Here is a 15,309-nt window from a genome sequence, read left to right on the forward strand (position 1 = left end):
CTCTAGTTTCCTGTGGGACTACCCTTATAATTTTCTGAAAGATGTGAGATAATTATAGAATGACTTGTCTTATTTTACAGCTGATTGATGTAAAATGCTGTCATCGACAAGCCTGAGTGTTCATACCCAGCTCAGTGTCAGAGACACTGGGTCGTAGTCGTGCTTCCTCCTCATGTATCAGCATCATCCGATCAAACAGCATATCCTGTCACTTGTGTGAGAAGACATGACTCCCATTCACGTGTTATTATAAGACCTTTAGGGCTCTTGCATTCATCAACCCATCCAGTTGTGTTCCGTGTGAGGACGGTCTGTCTGATACTGTTTGTGGTGCCACTGAATCTTCTCTGAGCAATGTCGTGTCATCAGAAGAATGTCTGAGTGTGAGATTTCCCTTGGAGTGCATAAATGAAGGCTCATCCTTCTTTGTCTTTTTAAAGGTAAATGTATTTGTGCTCCTCCCAGATATTTTTGAACACAGGCAGGTGGTGTTTGCTGTTGAGGCAAATGAAGCTTGTCCGCTGGAGAGAGATGTGCGGGCTCTCCACCTGCAAGCATTCAGCTGGATTGTAACACAAAACAAGTTGGGTCTAAAACCCAGTCTGTAGCTCAAAGGTTCCTGCAAGACTGTACAAACGTTTTATTATCCTCCATGGGTGTACAGACCAACGTGCTATCATTCAAATGAGGATGGGAGTCATTCTTTAGGAATGTGATTAATTTGCCCTCATTTCAGTTGGCCTGAGGGGCGAAGTGAGTGATGTGTTGAATTATGATGAATCTTGCTTATTGCTAAAAAAAAAAAAAAAACTGGCCTGACACATTTGATGGGGTCAGGTCAGAATATACATTCACTTTACAATTTTTTGGGTACACTAGATGCAGCATAATAAATCACGTGCAATGTATCCTCCTTTCATGATTTATTGAATACGTTTGAGCGAGTTAATAGATATCAGAATGTCATCAATCTATAATCCAAGGAATCTCTTTCTACTTATTGCAATGCCAAACTTGGTGCGTGCATTCTTGGATCACATCAAACTCGAGGATATTCACCTGGAATATCTCCAAACTCTGGACGTTTTCGGGAAGTTGTTTTTCCTGTTGGTTTCCCTACTGGGTCTATCTCTGCACGTAGCATGTGACATCATTACACTGTGATTGGATAGCATTGATGCATGTGATGTCACACAACCCATGGACCTGCCTGTCAAACAACAGGCACTGCACAAGCAATCCCAATGAGGGGAGGATTTATTGATGGGCTGTTGCTATGCAATCGTAGTTTTATGCTTTCTCGTTCACAGTAGCCGTGGGCCAGAGGCAGTCTGTACTCAGATTGTCTGCCCCTCCACAGTAATTCTGATTCTGCTGAACGCCGTATCCCTGGAACAGTTTGGGGGGGATTTATTCAGATTTGGTACAAACGTCCACTGGGACTCGGTGATGAACTGAAAAGGTCAAATGTCAGTCACTCTGACCGCACATGTATGTGACACTGTCCCATTCTCAGGAATGACTTGAGGGAATTTCTTTGAATTTCCCACTGGGACTCAAGGATGAACTGAAAAGATTTTGGTGGTCAAAGGTCAATGTGATATTTGTAGTGTCTACGTGTACCTCATAAATTGCATCGAAATGTTGTACTTATTTGTGGATGCTGATGGTAATAAACACAGATTTCATGCAAATCTAGCCAAGAGAGTCATTGGCCCTCGTCAATGTTACAATCAAGGCTTAGGGCCCTCAACATAGACCAACGTAGCTCGGAAATTACAAAATATTTGAAGGTCAAAGAGCAGGAGCAATATATCATGTAGCAGTCGTCTGTTTAGATTGCTTGGTGACAGCACACTGCAGGGTATCATTAGTCCTAAAGGGATACTCTGAGTTCAAAAAAAACAATAATGGTTGCTTTTTTTTTAGGGAAACTGATGAAGAATGAGAGGAAAAGTGAATACAGTGAAATGGATTTGTTCTGACATGTAGGCAAATAAACTTTGACAGCAGAACATGACCAGGGTTCAAATATCAGCCTTGATCCTTTTTGTGTGAAGTTTACATGTTCTCAGTCTCCCTGTGTGGGTTTTTTTTTCCGGGTCGTCTGTTTTTTCACCCCCGGTCCACCCACATGTAAGCCAGGTGGGCTGGAGATTAGGTGTGAGTATGAACCTCCGTGTTTGCCCTGTAGAGGACTGATGATCTCTCCAGAACCTTCCCCTCCCTCCCTCCAGTGCATTCTGGGATCGGCTTCTGCCCTAGATAGAGACGCTGAATGTGAAGTCACGCAGTTTGTTTTGCCACCTTTTTGTTTTGCATCTTTTTACAGTTGAAGACGGCACAAGGTTTCTATTTTGAGCGTAGGCGTTGTTTTTTTGGTTTTTTTTACAATGTTTTGAGGTTCCTTCTTCTTGACAGCTTTGTCTGATCTTTTTATGGGGCGTTTTACGCAGCAGCACTCCAGTAAGAGGTCAGGTGTGGCAATGAGGTAGTTCTGATTAGCTTGTAGACTGCAACAACTTTTTTCCCTCTCTCTCTCTCTCTCTGTTTTTTTTCTTCGTGGAAATTTTTAGCCTACAGAAACATTTGCTTTTGGGGAGCTTTGACAGCAACAATGACATGATAGCTTATGACTGATCATTTTTACACCATTTTATGAGAGAAAATGTCAGTTATAATCCTCTGACTCGTATCAACATGTTTATCAGATTAAAACAGCTTTCACTGTAAGATTTAGGCTGGTTTTTTTCTGTTTTGGGGGGTTACTGCAAAGGTCCATTTCTATGTTAAAACAGATGAGCCACCCTTACTGCATGCTTGAATTTAAATTGTAGAAGATTCTGAAATCCCGTGATCTACTGTAGTTTAACATACAAAAAAAACACACACAAAAAACGCCTCCATATCGGAGACTCACAGTTTCATTTAAACTCATTGCTTTTGCAAAGTAAAACACAGATGTTTGCTTTTTAAAACAAATTTGCATGCAGATTGATGCTTTCATGCATCTGGGAAGTCGGCGTGTTTCCTTTTGGAAAGGTCCCACTTCCCAGTAAAGAGCGACAGAAACCAAGCCACATGGCCGTCCCTAGAATGCCTGCTATTATTTCTGCTGCAAGAATACAGAAAAGCTGCAATACTGACAATTCTAACAGTTTTTCGCACGCCAGAAATGTAACTAGCTGCACAAAAGCAGCTACATGCCAAAGACACAGTTACAAAGTAAACTGAAGCATCGTTAAACAACTAGAATTACCTGAGTTTTTGTGTACAACCTCAATTTACCATGAAGAGAATAATTTAATTTCACAGGAAGTCCACTTCTCATTTTTCATCTTTCACGTCAAGAGATCTGAAACCTTCCCAGAGGTCTCCAAAAATTCCCACTTCCCTTGCGGGTATTTGGAATTCAACAGGCATACATTGTGTACTGTACTCCCACCTCACAGGTTGGAACTTTCCAACTTCCAAGTTGCTCATCAACACGCTATAAGCTTCTGAACAAGACTGCACACAATTGTTCAATCACAAGAAAGAGTTTAACTCGCTTTAGTGAGAAACAAATACTGGCAACAAGCCTAATATATGTCAGAGGTAGCGGCCCTGCTGTGTAAAATCCCCTGTAATTTCAGGCTGAAGCTTATGTGTTGTGGTTTTAAAGGTCTTTCAGTCGGAAACCTCTGTATCCCTACCAACAAACTGTCACATTCTGCTACGGTGCTTAGAGCACCTGACGGCAGCTAAACAGTTGTGGTCACGTGTCATCATCTGAAATGTGAAGCGGCCTCCTTCCCTCTCAAGCCCAATCCTGCCACCTCTCTCAGCACTCCTGTTCCTTCAAATGTCCCAGCTTTCTTCCTGATAAGCAGACTTCATCCCAAACACATTATATCTATTCAGTCAGGGGGATTACGTGCAGATACATGACATTTTAGGCCATTCCAAGGACCTGAGTCAATGCATAAACAACTCCTACGCCATGTCAGGGAAATATTTATCTTTCCTCATAGAAGTTCTTGAGATAGTGTCAACACTGCTTAGAGACACAATTACATTTGTCGATGGAAAACCAAGAGTCCTCATGGAAATACAAGAGTATAATGTGTGTTAAATTGAGATTACAATGATAGAAATACAAGTGTATTATAAACTGTTCTTTGACAAGCACATATTGAATGAAAATCTTGTCTGTAATATTAGGATAATTTTTCAATCATCACTTATTCTTCTCACTAGGGCTCACAAAACTGATAAATTAAGATAAATGCTTACAGTTTATATATTTTTTTTCTCTCTCTTTCTCGTCCTCAGTAATCACAACGCCATCTCCAGGCTTAGGCCACGCCAGCAGATGCAACGACACAGACAAGGCCTACTGTGTGAACGGCGGCAACTGTTACTTCATACATGGTATAAATCGGCTTTATTGCAAGTAAGTTGCCTCCTCCTTATTTAACTTTTGAAAAGTGAATGTTTAAATTCTATGTCCGACAAATTTACCTCCCTCTCGCTACGTCTTTAATATTGTTTAATACAGTATTTTCTTATCCTGCTATATATTTTCCTGAGAGCCTTTGATTCCTCTTCTTGTTTCTTTCAGCAGCAGCGGCAGCAGCAGCAACACATCACAGGGAAATGTTGCCAGTCTGCCTAACTACCCACCTGTTGTGTATTCTAACACTAATAATGGAATGAGGCGGTGGTGTGCTCATCCTTTTAAGTAATGTTTAGTGTACAGGAGGGCTGCACATTAAAAGCCCTTTCAAAATGTCATGAGTCACTGGTTTAGTGGTGAGCAAATATTTATGCCTGTTAGAGGCCCCCAATGAGGTAAATAGAATCACTGCTTACATTTACGGTCCTTGGCAAAGGAGATCATGACCCATGTCGAGTGTGTGTTGTGGAAGTCATGTATCTCAGCTTTGTTGGGAAGAAACAAGTTGACATTATCTTAAAAACAACTTGTTTTTCTTTGATGTTAATGTTTAATTTGTATGAAGGTCAAGAAAGATGACTTAGAGGAGCCTTTGGGAGAATTTAAAATCAAGTTTTTATCATGAACGGCACCACTGTGAGCGATAAAACCCGTTGGTAGCCTTGCAACTCAAAATATACACATGGTTGTCAAATCTTATGTTGCATGTTCTGTTCGACCATATGTCAAGATACCATGGTTGGTTTGATACAGAGCTGAAACGTTGGCGCAGCTCCTGTGCCCAGTTGGCCCCAGGAAGAATGCTCGACAAGCAATGAGGACATGGCTGCAACAGCCGTTCAATACGCTGTGTACAAATTGGAGGCAGCAATAACTCAATTGCTGTAGCTAATTCACTCACGGCTGAGGCATGAGTCCAGAAAAGTTGGATAATGCAGTGAAGGCCTGCGGGGATTTGTTGCCCCACAGCCATCTCATTCAATATAGGCCAGGCTTCAGTGGGTATTACTCACTGGCTAAACAAGTCCTGCAGACAGCTAGCCCTACTTTTATGCCCAGCTCATTCACTTTAAACTATAAACCTTTTGGGAGGGTGATCCATAACACTTAATTCTCACAATTAGCTTCACATAAATTAATTCAAAATATTTTGAACACATCATTAATGCATGTATAAGGTTGTTTTTTTTTCAGGTGTTTGGGGAAAAAATGTTGACTTTGGTTGCCAGTGCTTTTTTTTTTTTTTTTTTTTTAATGAACATAAAGTCAAGCAGAAGTATCAACAAGGTGCACTGGGAACTTCTTCAAAATGCCTTCTTCAGGAAGGAAGGGCTTGTGTATGTTCTTTATGTCTACTGTATATTTTCAATCCTCGGTCCTCTCTCACATCTGCTCACACGTGGTAAATCTTCCCCCCTCCTAAATGCTGTGTGTTTATTTTTGGACAAGGAATATAATGACTGATGAAAATGATTTATTTACCATTTTTAAGCAAAGACTTAAAAAAAAAAAAAGCGGGTAATAGAGTTTGCAGCTGCATTAATGTGGATATTTTTTTTTTGCACACTCATCTGATTTTTAGATTATGTAGTGACAGTTTATTTCTCTCATCTTTCAGCCAAGTTTCCGTGGTCTAGGTGGTGTTATCCCCCCACCATCAGTCAGGATGAGTAATTAAATGCTGAATGTTATGGTGCTCCTGGGAGGCGTTGTGTGCAACCAGTAAATCACCAGCAACGACCTTTGTCAGATCGGTGGTCTAGTTGTGACTCTGAGCGGAATGTTGGTACCCCTTAAAGAGCAACTGTTCATCCTAATGGGATTATAATGAGGAATTATGGTTTAGCCGATGAGATATGATGGAGACGATGGTCTGTCTACACTCATGATCATACAAAGCCTCATGTTAGAAAACCTGTCTTGACTCTGATTTATGTTCGTAAACCATACAGTCATGTTGTTCTGTTGGGAAATATCTCCAATTTCAAATATTTCTTTTAGAGCTTGAAATGTAACATCTGGATTTTATTTCCTCTTGATTTTACTTCTTAACATCCATATCTTTACATATAAAACTGTCTCATTATCAGGTTATGAACACAGCTAACAAGCTCCCAAAAGGCACCAAGAGAAGAAACCACATTACCCCATTTTCAGCTTTGCTGCACAGGCTTCCCAGAATTGATTTATTGATTAGCTACAAAGTCCTTCATGATGTATCCCCTGATATGTTCCCCTTACTCATCCATACACTCATGAATGCCACTCCTGTCCCGTCCCCTAAGGTCAAAACCGCAACTGTCATATTTGCAGGAAATGAATTTTACTGAGTTTTTTTTAATTCTTCTGTAGACAAACACGCTATCTAGTCATGAATTTTATTTTTTCATAAAAAGAATACGAGGAACACATGCTAACTTCTGGGTTTGCCGACAAAAATACTTAATCCGTGCTGCACTCAATTAATTCTGACAGTACAACTCTTGCTACTCAAATAATAAGTATTTTTGTAGGCAAACCCAGAAGTTAGCATGTGTTCCTCGATCATAAGCCAATGCAGATTTGGATTGTTGCCGAAAAATAAACTTTGGGGCTAATAAAAGTTGATGAGACTTTCATGTTTAGTTTCGCAAGATCATTTTCCCAAAAGAACTCCACTTTTATGATTTTGTGTAGTCGCTAGAAGTATGAAGCCAGCGTCATAATACGACCATTTCTACGTCACCACAGCTTATGCTCGTGTGTCTTTGGTTTTTTTGCTGTTTGTAATCTCATTTAGCCACTTGTCGGCAACTGCAGTGTTTAGGACACATAAAAACATTCACAAGTGTGGTATTTACTGACAAATCTCATGTTGAAAACAAAACATTATGATATCCCAAGCTTGTGGTAACCGCAGATCTTATTTCAGGCATGTAACATAAAACTCACTCAAAACAACCTCGGACTTTGACAGCCAATTTTTCTCTGGGTTGTAGGACTTATTCCTGCTCTACTCTGCAATAATGTCAATATGAACTGGTGGATACTGATTGGTGTGTATTAACACTTGTGTGTCAAGGTTGCTTCATCCATATGGCTTGACAGTGACCTTTAACAGTTTCCACGAAGGAAGTCCATACTATTTACACTTTCTCTGTTCCTTGTCATAACACTTTTCTGCTCCTTCCCAGATGTCCAGACGGATACTTTGGCAAACGATGCTTGCAGACTGAGCCGCTGCGGTTGTACATGCCCAATCCTTTCAAAAGTATGTTCACTTGCTATGAGCAGCTGAGAACAGAGACAGAGTTGTCACTGGATTACCTCTGTGGACTCCTGCTGCCCTCCCCACCTCCCCAGTTCTCTTTCTCTTTCTCCTGCTCTTTCTCCCTCTCAGGTCAACACGCAATGAGCTGTGCACGACACCATGTACGCAGTGGTGTCATCCATGGGAACACTCTGCTTCGGCTGTCTGTAGTTGTGCTGTTGGTCTAACTGTGTTTCTCTCCCTCCCTTTCTCCCTCTTCCCTCCCTGCCCCCCCCCCACCTTCTCTTATGCATACTCTCCAATTCACGCCCTCTCCTCCTTTCCTTTCTCACTCATCCACCACCCTCCTCCTTCTCCTCCCTTTCTTTTTGTGGCTTTGTTTCTTTCCATCAGGTGTCCAAATGACTTTACTGGTGATCGCTGTCAAACCTACGTTATGGCCAGTTTCTACCGTATGTCAATTTCCTCTTCTGTCACTCTGTCTGGTCTGACTGTCCTCGTGACGTGTGCATGCTTGGTGTAGAGAGACCGCATTCTAATGTGCTATTAGTGTATTATATATCTAACAGTTGTGTCTGCCCGTGCATTCTGTGATGAGTCACTCACAAGCTAATTTAGTTGAGATCGGTGTCGTCTGCATGTTATTCTGTGTGCTGGTAAATTTGCTGTGTTTTGCATGCACGCTTTGAGAATAAGAGCTGATAGTAAGTGCGATAGCAGCAAGTAGGAGGCTCAATTTAGGCGCTGATGTTGAAAGGTTATTTGCCTAAAGTCAGCCGCATGTCACAACACAACCTCGAGACAAAGCAGTGACTAAAACTCTACCGTTAGCTCACTTACTAATGATGCTTGTTCATTGCAATAAGCTGCAAACATGTGCATGTTTTATCCTATTAGAGCTGATCCATGGATGGAGAGCCAGGCCTGGCCAATAAGCATTAATTAATAGGCATGAAAAATGACTAAGGCATTTAAACTGATAAAGTAAAAGGGCACTTGGAGAACGAAGACCTCCAGCAAGGCCAATAACACGCTCCTCTATCATCTATCAGGAATGATCATACACCCACCGGCCACTTCATCAGGTCCACTTAAACAATGCAACAGCTCTGCCATAAATGACAATAAAGTTTTGTTGATTTCTTTTTAAATTTACATTGATTTACACATTTGATTTTCTGTAGTGCTTTTTGAGCTGGATTACATTATATTTAGGGTGTTCCTAATATTTTGGCCAACTGTTAACATTTAGGGTGAAATTATTAGGGAAAAAAATGATTATAACATACAATCACCAACTATAACCAAACAAACCAAAAAAATCAAATGACATTAATTTGTTCAAGTTTACATACTGAAGTGACCAGTGAGTGAATTACTCTGGAAAAGATTTCCAAAATGATCGAGAATGTTAAATAAAAAAATGAATAAAACAAATAAATGAAAATATATAAACTAAAACACCTTGCTTCATACACCATAGCTCTTACAAATTTAATAAAAACCTTCCTGTACCGTTTGCAAAAATTGTGCTGCCAGACAAAAAATAAGTATATTCTCTCATATTTTTAAATTTAGGTCATTTTATACTCTTTTGCTTCCCTTTATGGTACATGTATAATTTTATTAGCGATATATAATTATGACAGTCAGAGCACCTTTAAGAGAGGTGCATCAAATCAAAAGTAGGCCGTAGGTCAACACGACCAAATCCCAGTTGGTACACATTTTGTTCAAATTTGTAATTGATTTGATCTTTGGAAGTATGTAGGGATTTCCCAAAAGGGGCAATCATTTACGGCAAATATCGTAAATGTAAAGAGTGTAAATGCGCACAGACTGGGCATGAATTCAAGAAATGATACATTTTTAAATAGAAGGCACAACATTTTGTTTTGGTTTCACATCAGTCAATAACTTCATGTACAGCTAGTCTCCAAAAAAAAAAAAAAAAGCGCAGAAATCGCATTTATTGCTTACACATATTGTTACAGAAGTAGCAACACTACTGCGCTCTCCCTCTCTCTCTCTCTCTCTCTCTCTCTCTCTCTCTCTCTCTCTCGACATAGCCCTCACACGCACACACTTTATTAGAGTGTCAAACAGGTTGGCTTGCCCGGGGTAAGAAAAGTAAACTTTGCACCGCTCCACACAGCAATATCAGCAAACACATCCATCAACTGCAGAATTAAACCAAGATTAGATGAAGGTTTTGGAAGGACTACTACTTGATAGATCTTGCCCGTGAGGTTTTTTTTTGCTTTCAAAACCCTCCACGAGGTCTTGACGTATGCCACACTGGAGTTATCAGCTCGTCTTTAGACTGCTCTATGTCACCTGTCGGTTAATTAGTTGTAAAATAGGATTATTGATCGTTGTGAGTGACATGTTTTGACTGCAGCAAACGTAGATTTCATGTACTTTAGCAGAGACTTTGTTCTCTGAGCGAAATATGCATTATTTAAGGGAATGTGGACAGCAAAACAAGACGCCTTATTTGGACTATAACAAAGCTTCTAACTATTTCACTGCATAATTTGTTCGTGTCACATCCTTGTGAGTCCATGTGGTTTCAATTCAATTTGACATGGCGGTTGAAAAATAACTTATCTGCTTTTGGAGCTGCTCAACGCTGCCCAGAGTCTCATCATTGAGGACTGAATTGTAGAGCTTCCACATGCTGTTTGTTGTATGTTGGCAAAGAGAACAATATAAAATCCCCTCTCTTAGCCACACGTAATTTCATCTCACATTAACTTGTAACGCACTGTGCTGAAAATACTTGTTTTTTGGCAGAGTTAAATCTGGTGTGTGGGAGCATTCGCTGCTCTTTCTGCATTCTGTTTAACTTCAGTGCAGCTGTGCGACGGCATCAAGGACAGAATTTAGTTCTGGTTCTCATCCAGCCTCATGAACACAAACCAGGCTTTAATAACGTGGTTTACATGCTTTTACATTCAAAAGACTTCCCTGACAGCTTGCAGATGAGTGCTAGGAAAGCATCAGATTGAACCAAACAAATGTTGCGTAGCAAAAAAAACAAAACAACATACTCTTTATTTTTACTGGCTCCTTATGCATGAAAAGACAGCATATCCATGTAAAGGTCGCAATTTTGGAAAGAAAAGATACAGATATGAAGCTGTCATTGTCTCAAAATGCACAACAGTAGAACTCAACGCAGGTATATGAAAGCCACGGTCAGAAATTATAGATGCAGTGATCCAACATGAACTTCATGGCCTTGGCATTATGGTTTTGGAGAGATGTAGCACTGTTAATGGCCTCTATTTTCCTTTTTTTATATTTCACATCTCCCACTCAATTAAGGATGATAAGTCATAGTCTATCCTGAGAGCACACAGCGAACATGCACACACAGGCACATGTGCGCACGCACGCACGCACACACACATACACACACATCCATTCCACACTTAAAGACCCGCTTCCTGGAGGGGCGCCTCCCATCCCCAGGAGATACCACAGAGAAGGAGGATGGCTTCTGCTTCTCGGCCATAAGGGCTTGGCTTAACAAGAGCATGTTGTCGTAAGAACAGCTGGGACTTGCCTCAACCCAAGTAAAGCAACTGAGCTGCCAGAGATGTGGACTCTACTGGTTGGTCCAACCTTCCTATGAGTTTCCCTCCAATATATCATAAGCTTCAGCTATAAGTCTTCTTACTCAGGGTGATTATTCTGGTACTTCACACTTGTTTTAACTTGCCTGTTCATGTGATGGGTGTGTTTGGAAACGTTTTTAGAAAGTAAAAAACTGAAAGCACAAGTAATCTCAGCAGATGACACATAGTTTCCCCGTCCAGTAGTAACAAGTGTACATCCTATTCAAATTAGGCAATTGTGTTTGATTATGCAATCAAATCATACTTTGCCAGCTCTATATCAAGATTACAAATGTATGAGTGGAGGTCCTTCCTGAAAATAGTTTTACTGTGTTGTGACATGCAGTAGAAAGAAATGGATAGAATCATACAATTTAAACTCTTCATGCATAGCTGTGTATTGTAGTTGTTAAGTTTCGTGTGCTAAGGTTTGAGGTGTGTGTTGCATGCTGCAAGTGGCGTTTTGTCTTAAAGGTTACTGACCATGTTGTCTGACGGTTACTGACTACTTTCAAGTGGGTTTTTTTTGTGTGTTTGCTCCACCAAACATGAGAAGGTGCTTCTCTCTTAATCTGGTCTTTTTTTTTTTTTCCTCTTCCAACTGACAACCCTCTGCAATGGCAGAGCATCTTGGGATTGAATTTATGGGTATGGAACAATCCATTTTGATTCTCAGTCCTAGCATAGCTACTAAATAAATCCTTCATTTTGACATGCTTCTGTTCCATTTGTGGTGTGAACTATAAATCATATCGATTAACCAGTCGATCTCTACAACCATACCATAACCAGTTAGAATTTAAAACCCCTGTGCAAGCAATTCTCCATCAAACAAAATTAACATGGATGTCATCGCCTGCACTTCTTCTACGTGTGAAATGGAAGACTAGAACTTTCTTGCTGACAGTAGTAAATTTTCCCTTTTTGGCCTGATTTTTCTTGTTCTCATTCCATCTGTAACAAGCATGATATATCATGTTTGTCGTTAGCTGATTCCTTCTACTCAATCTTCAACTATCTATCAAATCTTTTTGGCCTCATGCTTTCCGTGTCTGCTTCCCCCTTTGACATGCTTTCTTCTTAGCTGTAGCTGATCTTGTCCATGTGTCTTGCATCAATCCGTCGTTAGCATTAGCTCAAGTGTATCTGTGAAGTCTTAAAAGTAATTTCCATGTTGTTTGATATACTCTTCAAGGAGTGGATGCTGATGTGAGCATGCAATGCTATATTTAGATTCTTCAGTCATGATTTCCTTCCATCTGCTGCTATTCCCATCCTCTTTTTGTTAGCTTGTTTTCTGTTAGCTTTTCCAGAGAAGTGCTCTCGAGTGAAAAATGAACTGCCGGTGAATTTGCAGGTATCGTGTTATTATACGAGTGCATTGTTGTAGTATGAGGACACATATAGTGCTGTATAATAGCACTAACAGAAGTGAAAATTCATGATTGTAGATAGCAAGTAATACTGGTGAAATAGAAGCCAGCTGTCTTTTATAAATCAGTAGGCTACAATGATTTATTAATGCTGTCATGAACTTGACACAAATTAGCATGCTGATGTAAAATGACTGATGGTGAATCAAAAGAGGAAACCTCAGATGGAGGGGAGTTGTACAAATTCAATTAATTTTTATTACATTATTTATCAGCGGCAGCGCTGCCTCTTTGCATTCTCCCTAGAGGAAACAAGAGTCTACCTCAACCTCACGCAAGCTCTTCTCTGGAAAAGCAAAACATATCTGTTGTAATTGTGATTATGTGAAATGACATTGATAAGAATATGAACTGTCAGGAAGGGAAGATGAAGCTTCATATTGTTCAAATTTAGAAGAAAAAAAATCAGTGATAAAGTTCGAGCTTGCAATTTCAAGAGACTGATTTCCTCCCTTTTATTTCTCCCACTGTGTGTCTGTGTGTGTGCATGCTGCGTGATGTTGACAGAGGCAGAGGAACTCTACCAGAAAAGAGTCCTGACAATCACGGGTATTTGTGTGGCTCTGTTGGTGGTGGGCATCGTGTGTGTGGTTGCCTACTGCAAAACCAAGTAAGTCCTGCTGATAAATGGATCTAATGGCTCATTGCTGTCCTTAAAAATTTCTATTTCCACCTGTATTTTGTTTAACGTGTTACTGCATACTCCCCGTGCTGTTTTGAAAATCTTATTATAATTTTCGGAATCATAAAATTTTAATCATGCAAGAAAAATGAGTGACTGAGATTTCTCCAACAGGAAACAAAGAAAGAAGATGCACAATCATCTGAGACAAAACATGTGTCCAGAGCACCCAAATCGAAGCCTAGCTAATGGACCCAACCACCCAGGACCAGGACCAGAGGAGATCCCAATGGTAGATGTGAGTTTCGGAATAGATTATTATCATTAGTAAAGTTCATGCTCACAGATGTACACGGCATGATTTCATGCTTGGTTATACAATCAACGTGCTTCCGTTTCAACACAGTACATATCAAAGAATGTCCCTGCAACTGAACGAGTCATACGGCCTGCAACAGAGGGATCGTTCCCTGCCAGCCACACCTCTTCCAGATCTCACAATTCTTCCACACGAGCCCATTCATCAACTCACAGGTAAGCATGTGTGATCCCCCCCCCCCCCCCGAGTCTCATGACAAGCTCAACTCTTAATTTAGTTCGTTATTAATATCCCTTCCTGTTGAATCAGGGGCATCGGTTTCAAATCAAGCTGCTCGTTCAAAATGAAAAAAGAAAAAACATCACTCTGGGATGGGCTGGGGCGTGTTTGTTTTTAATACCACTGCTTATTTTTTAGACATGAGGAACGAACGTGGAGCCTGGAACATTCTGACAGTGTCCTCTCTGACTCGCCGGGAATGATGTCATCATCCGTGGGGACCAGTAAATGCAGCAGTCCTGCGTGCATGGAGGCACGGGCTCGGCGCGCTGCACACTGTGGTTACTCTGACCCCCATCGGCCAGGCCTTCAATACGGAGACTCCTTCGACTCCTTGGGAGACTCTCCGCACAGCGACAGGTGAGAATCGAGGCTTTGTAGCTGACAGAGTTTTCACCTTCCTGCTGGTCTTCTCTCAGAATCATGAGGCCAATCAGGATGTGACGAGATACACCGCTTATGTCAATGTAGATAGAGCTATTGTAAAGGTAAGTCTAATTTTTTCCCATAATTCTTCTGAAGGAAACTGTTTGGTCTTTGTGTCAAAGAGAAATATCCAGGATGAGTCACACTGTTTGGTGCATAGGATATGGACCCCTTGAAACTTCCTGCAGTGTGCCTCCTCTCCCTAAACTCTCCCTAAACACAGGGTGCTAGCACCACCAGTGGCTAGGCTAGCACCACTATCATTTATTATTGTTATAATTTTCTGCTCTGGTTTACACGGGTCACAGGATATGTATGTTTGTCTATATTTTAGCAGATAAGCTAACATACCAACTCTGTTGGCTGACTGGTTGGACATCCCCGGTGACCCACTAATGGCCCAACTCTGCCTCTGACTGGCTGCTACTATGTGTCTTTGGATATGCGAACTGAGATGAATGAGGGTCGGATGCTATCAAGCCTTATCACGGCTTTTCCATCACTATTACCCTTACTTCTTTGTTCATGCATTTCAGAATCAGTCCATATCAAACAGGTCACTTGAGCAGCTTACTGTCAGACATGGTGGTGTACAATAATATCTCAACATAACCTGAGCTCTAGGCTTGAAGCAGAAATCACATTAGATCTTGTGCTTTGAAAGGTTAGCGGTAGCAAAGGTGGCCTCAAAGCCCCCAAAAAATCCAAACTCGGTCAAATTCTTAATCTTTAGTTTTGTTTTATCAAATTATTTACTGTGCAAGTGCAAAGCCCCAGTATGCTGTGTTGAAATGGGTTAGGTTTCCTCTTCAATCGTGGAAATGGAAAGCATCAATTAAATATATGCACAGTGGTGTCAAATCTTTATCAGAGAAGGTACAACAAGGATGAACAAAGTTTGATCAAATACACACTCTTC

At 40.7% G+C, this 15,309-nt stretch overlaps 1 protein-coding gene across 6 annotated transcripts in view; it reads left to right on the forward strand.

The window, feature by feature from the left end:
* Nucleotides 1-15,309, forward strand: part of nrg2a (neuregulin 2a) — a 78,157-nt gene that overhangs the window by 57,848 nt on the left and 5,000 nt on the right. For 4 of the 6 annotated variants that reach the window (XM_086225636.1, XM_086225637.1, XM_086225632.1 and 1 more), the window contains 7 exons: nucleotides 4,315-4,435; nucleotides 8,082-8,140; nucleotides 11,936-11,959; nucleotides 13,252-13,354; nucleotides 13,541-13,664; nucleotides 13,773-13,900; nucleotides 14,103-14,324. In XM_086225636.1, coding sequence (XP_086081762.1) covers nucleotides 4,315-4,435; nucleotides 8,082-8,140; nucleotides 11,936-11,959; nucleotides 13,252-13,354; nucleotides 13,541-13,664; nucleotides 13,773-13,900; nucleotides 14,103-14,324 — 781 coding nt within the window. Of the gene's footprint in view, nucleotides 1-4,314; nucleotides 4,436-7,611; nucleotides 7,689-8,081; nucleotides 8,141-11,935; nucleotides 11,960-13,251; nucleotides 13,355-13,540; nucleotides 13,665-13,772; nucleotides 13,901-14,102; nucleotides 14,325-15,309 lie in introns of all 6 variants that reach the window. The other 2 variants (XM_086225634.1, XM_086225633.1) reach the window with 2 other exon arrangements.

The sequence above is a fragment of the Aulostomus chinensis genome, chromosome 15 (assembly GCF_037954235.1).
Source record: "Aulostomus chinensis isolate RoL2024-O1b breed Wild chromosome 15, RoL_Achi_v1.0, whole genome shotgun sequence".
NCBI lineage: Eukaryota > Metazoa > Chordata > Actinopteri > Syngnathiformes > Aulostomidae > Aulostomus > Aulostomus chinensis.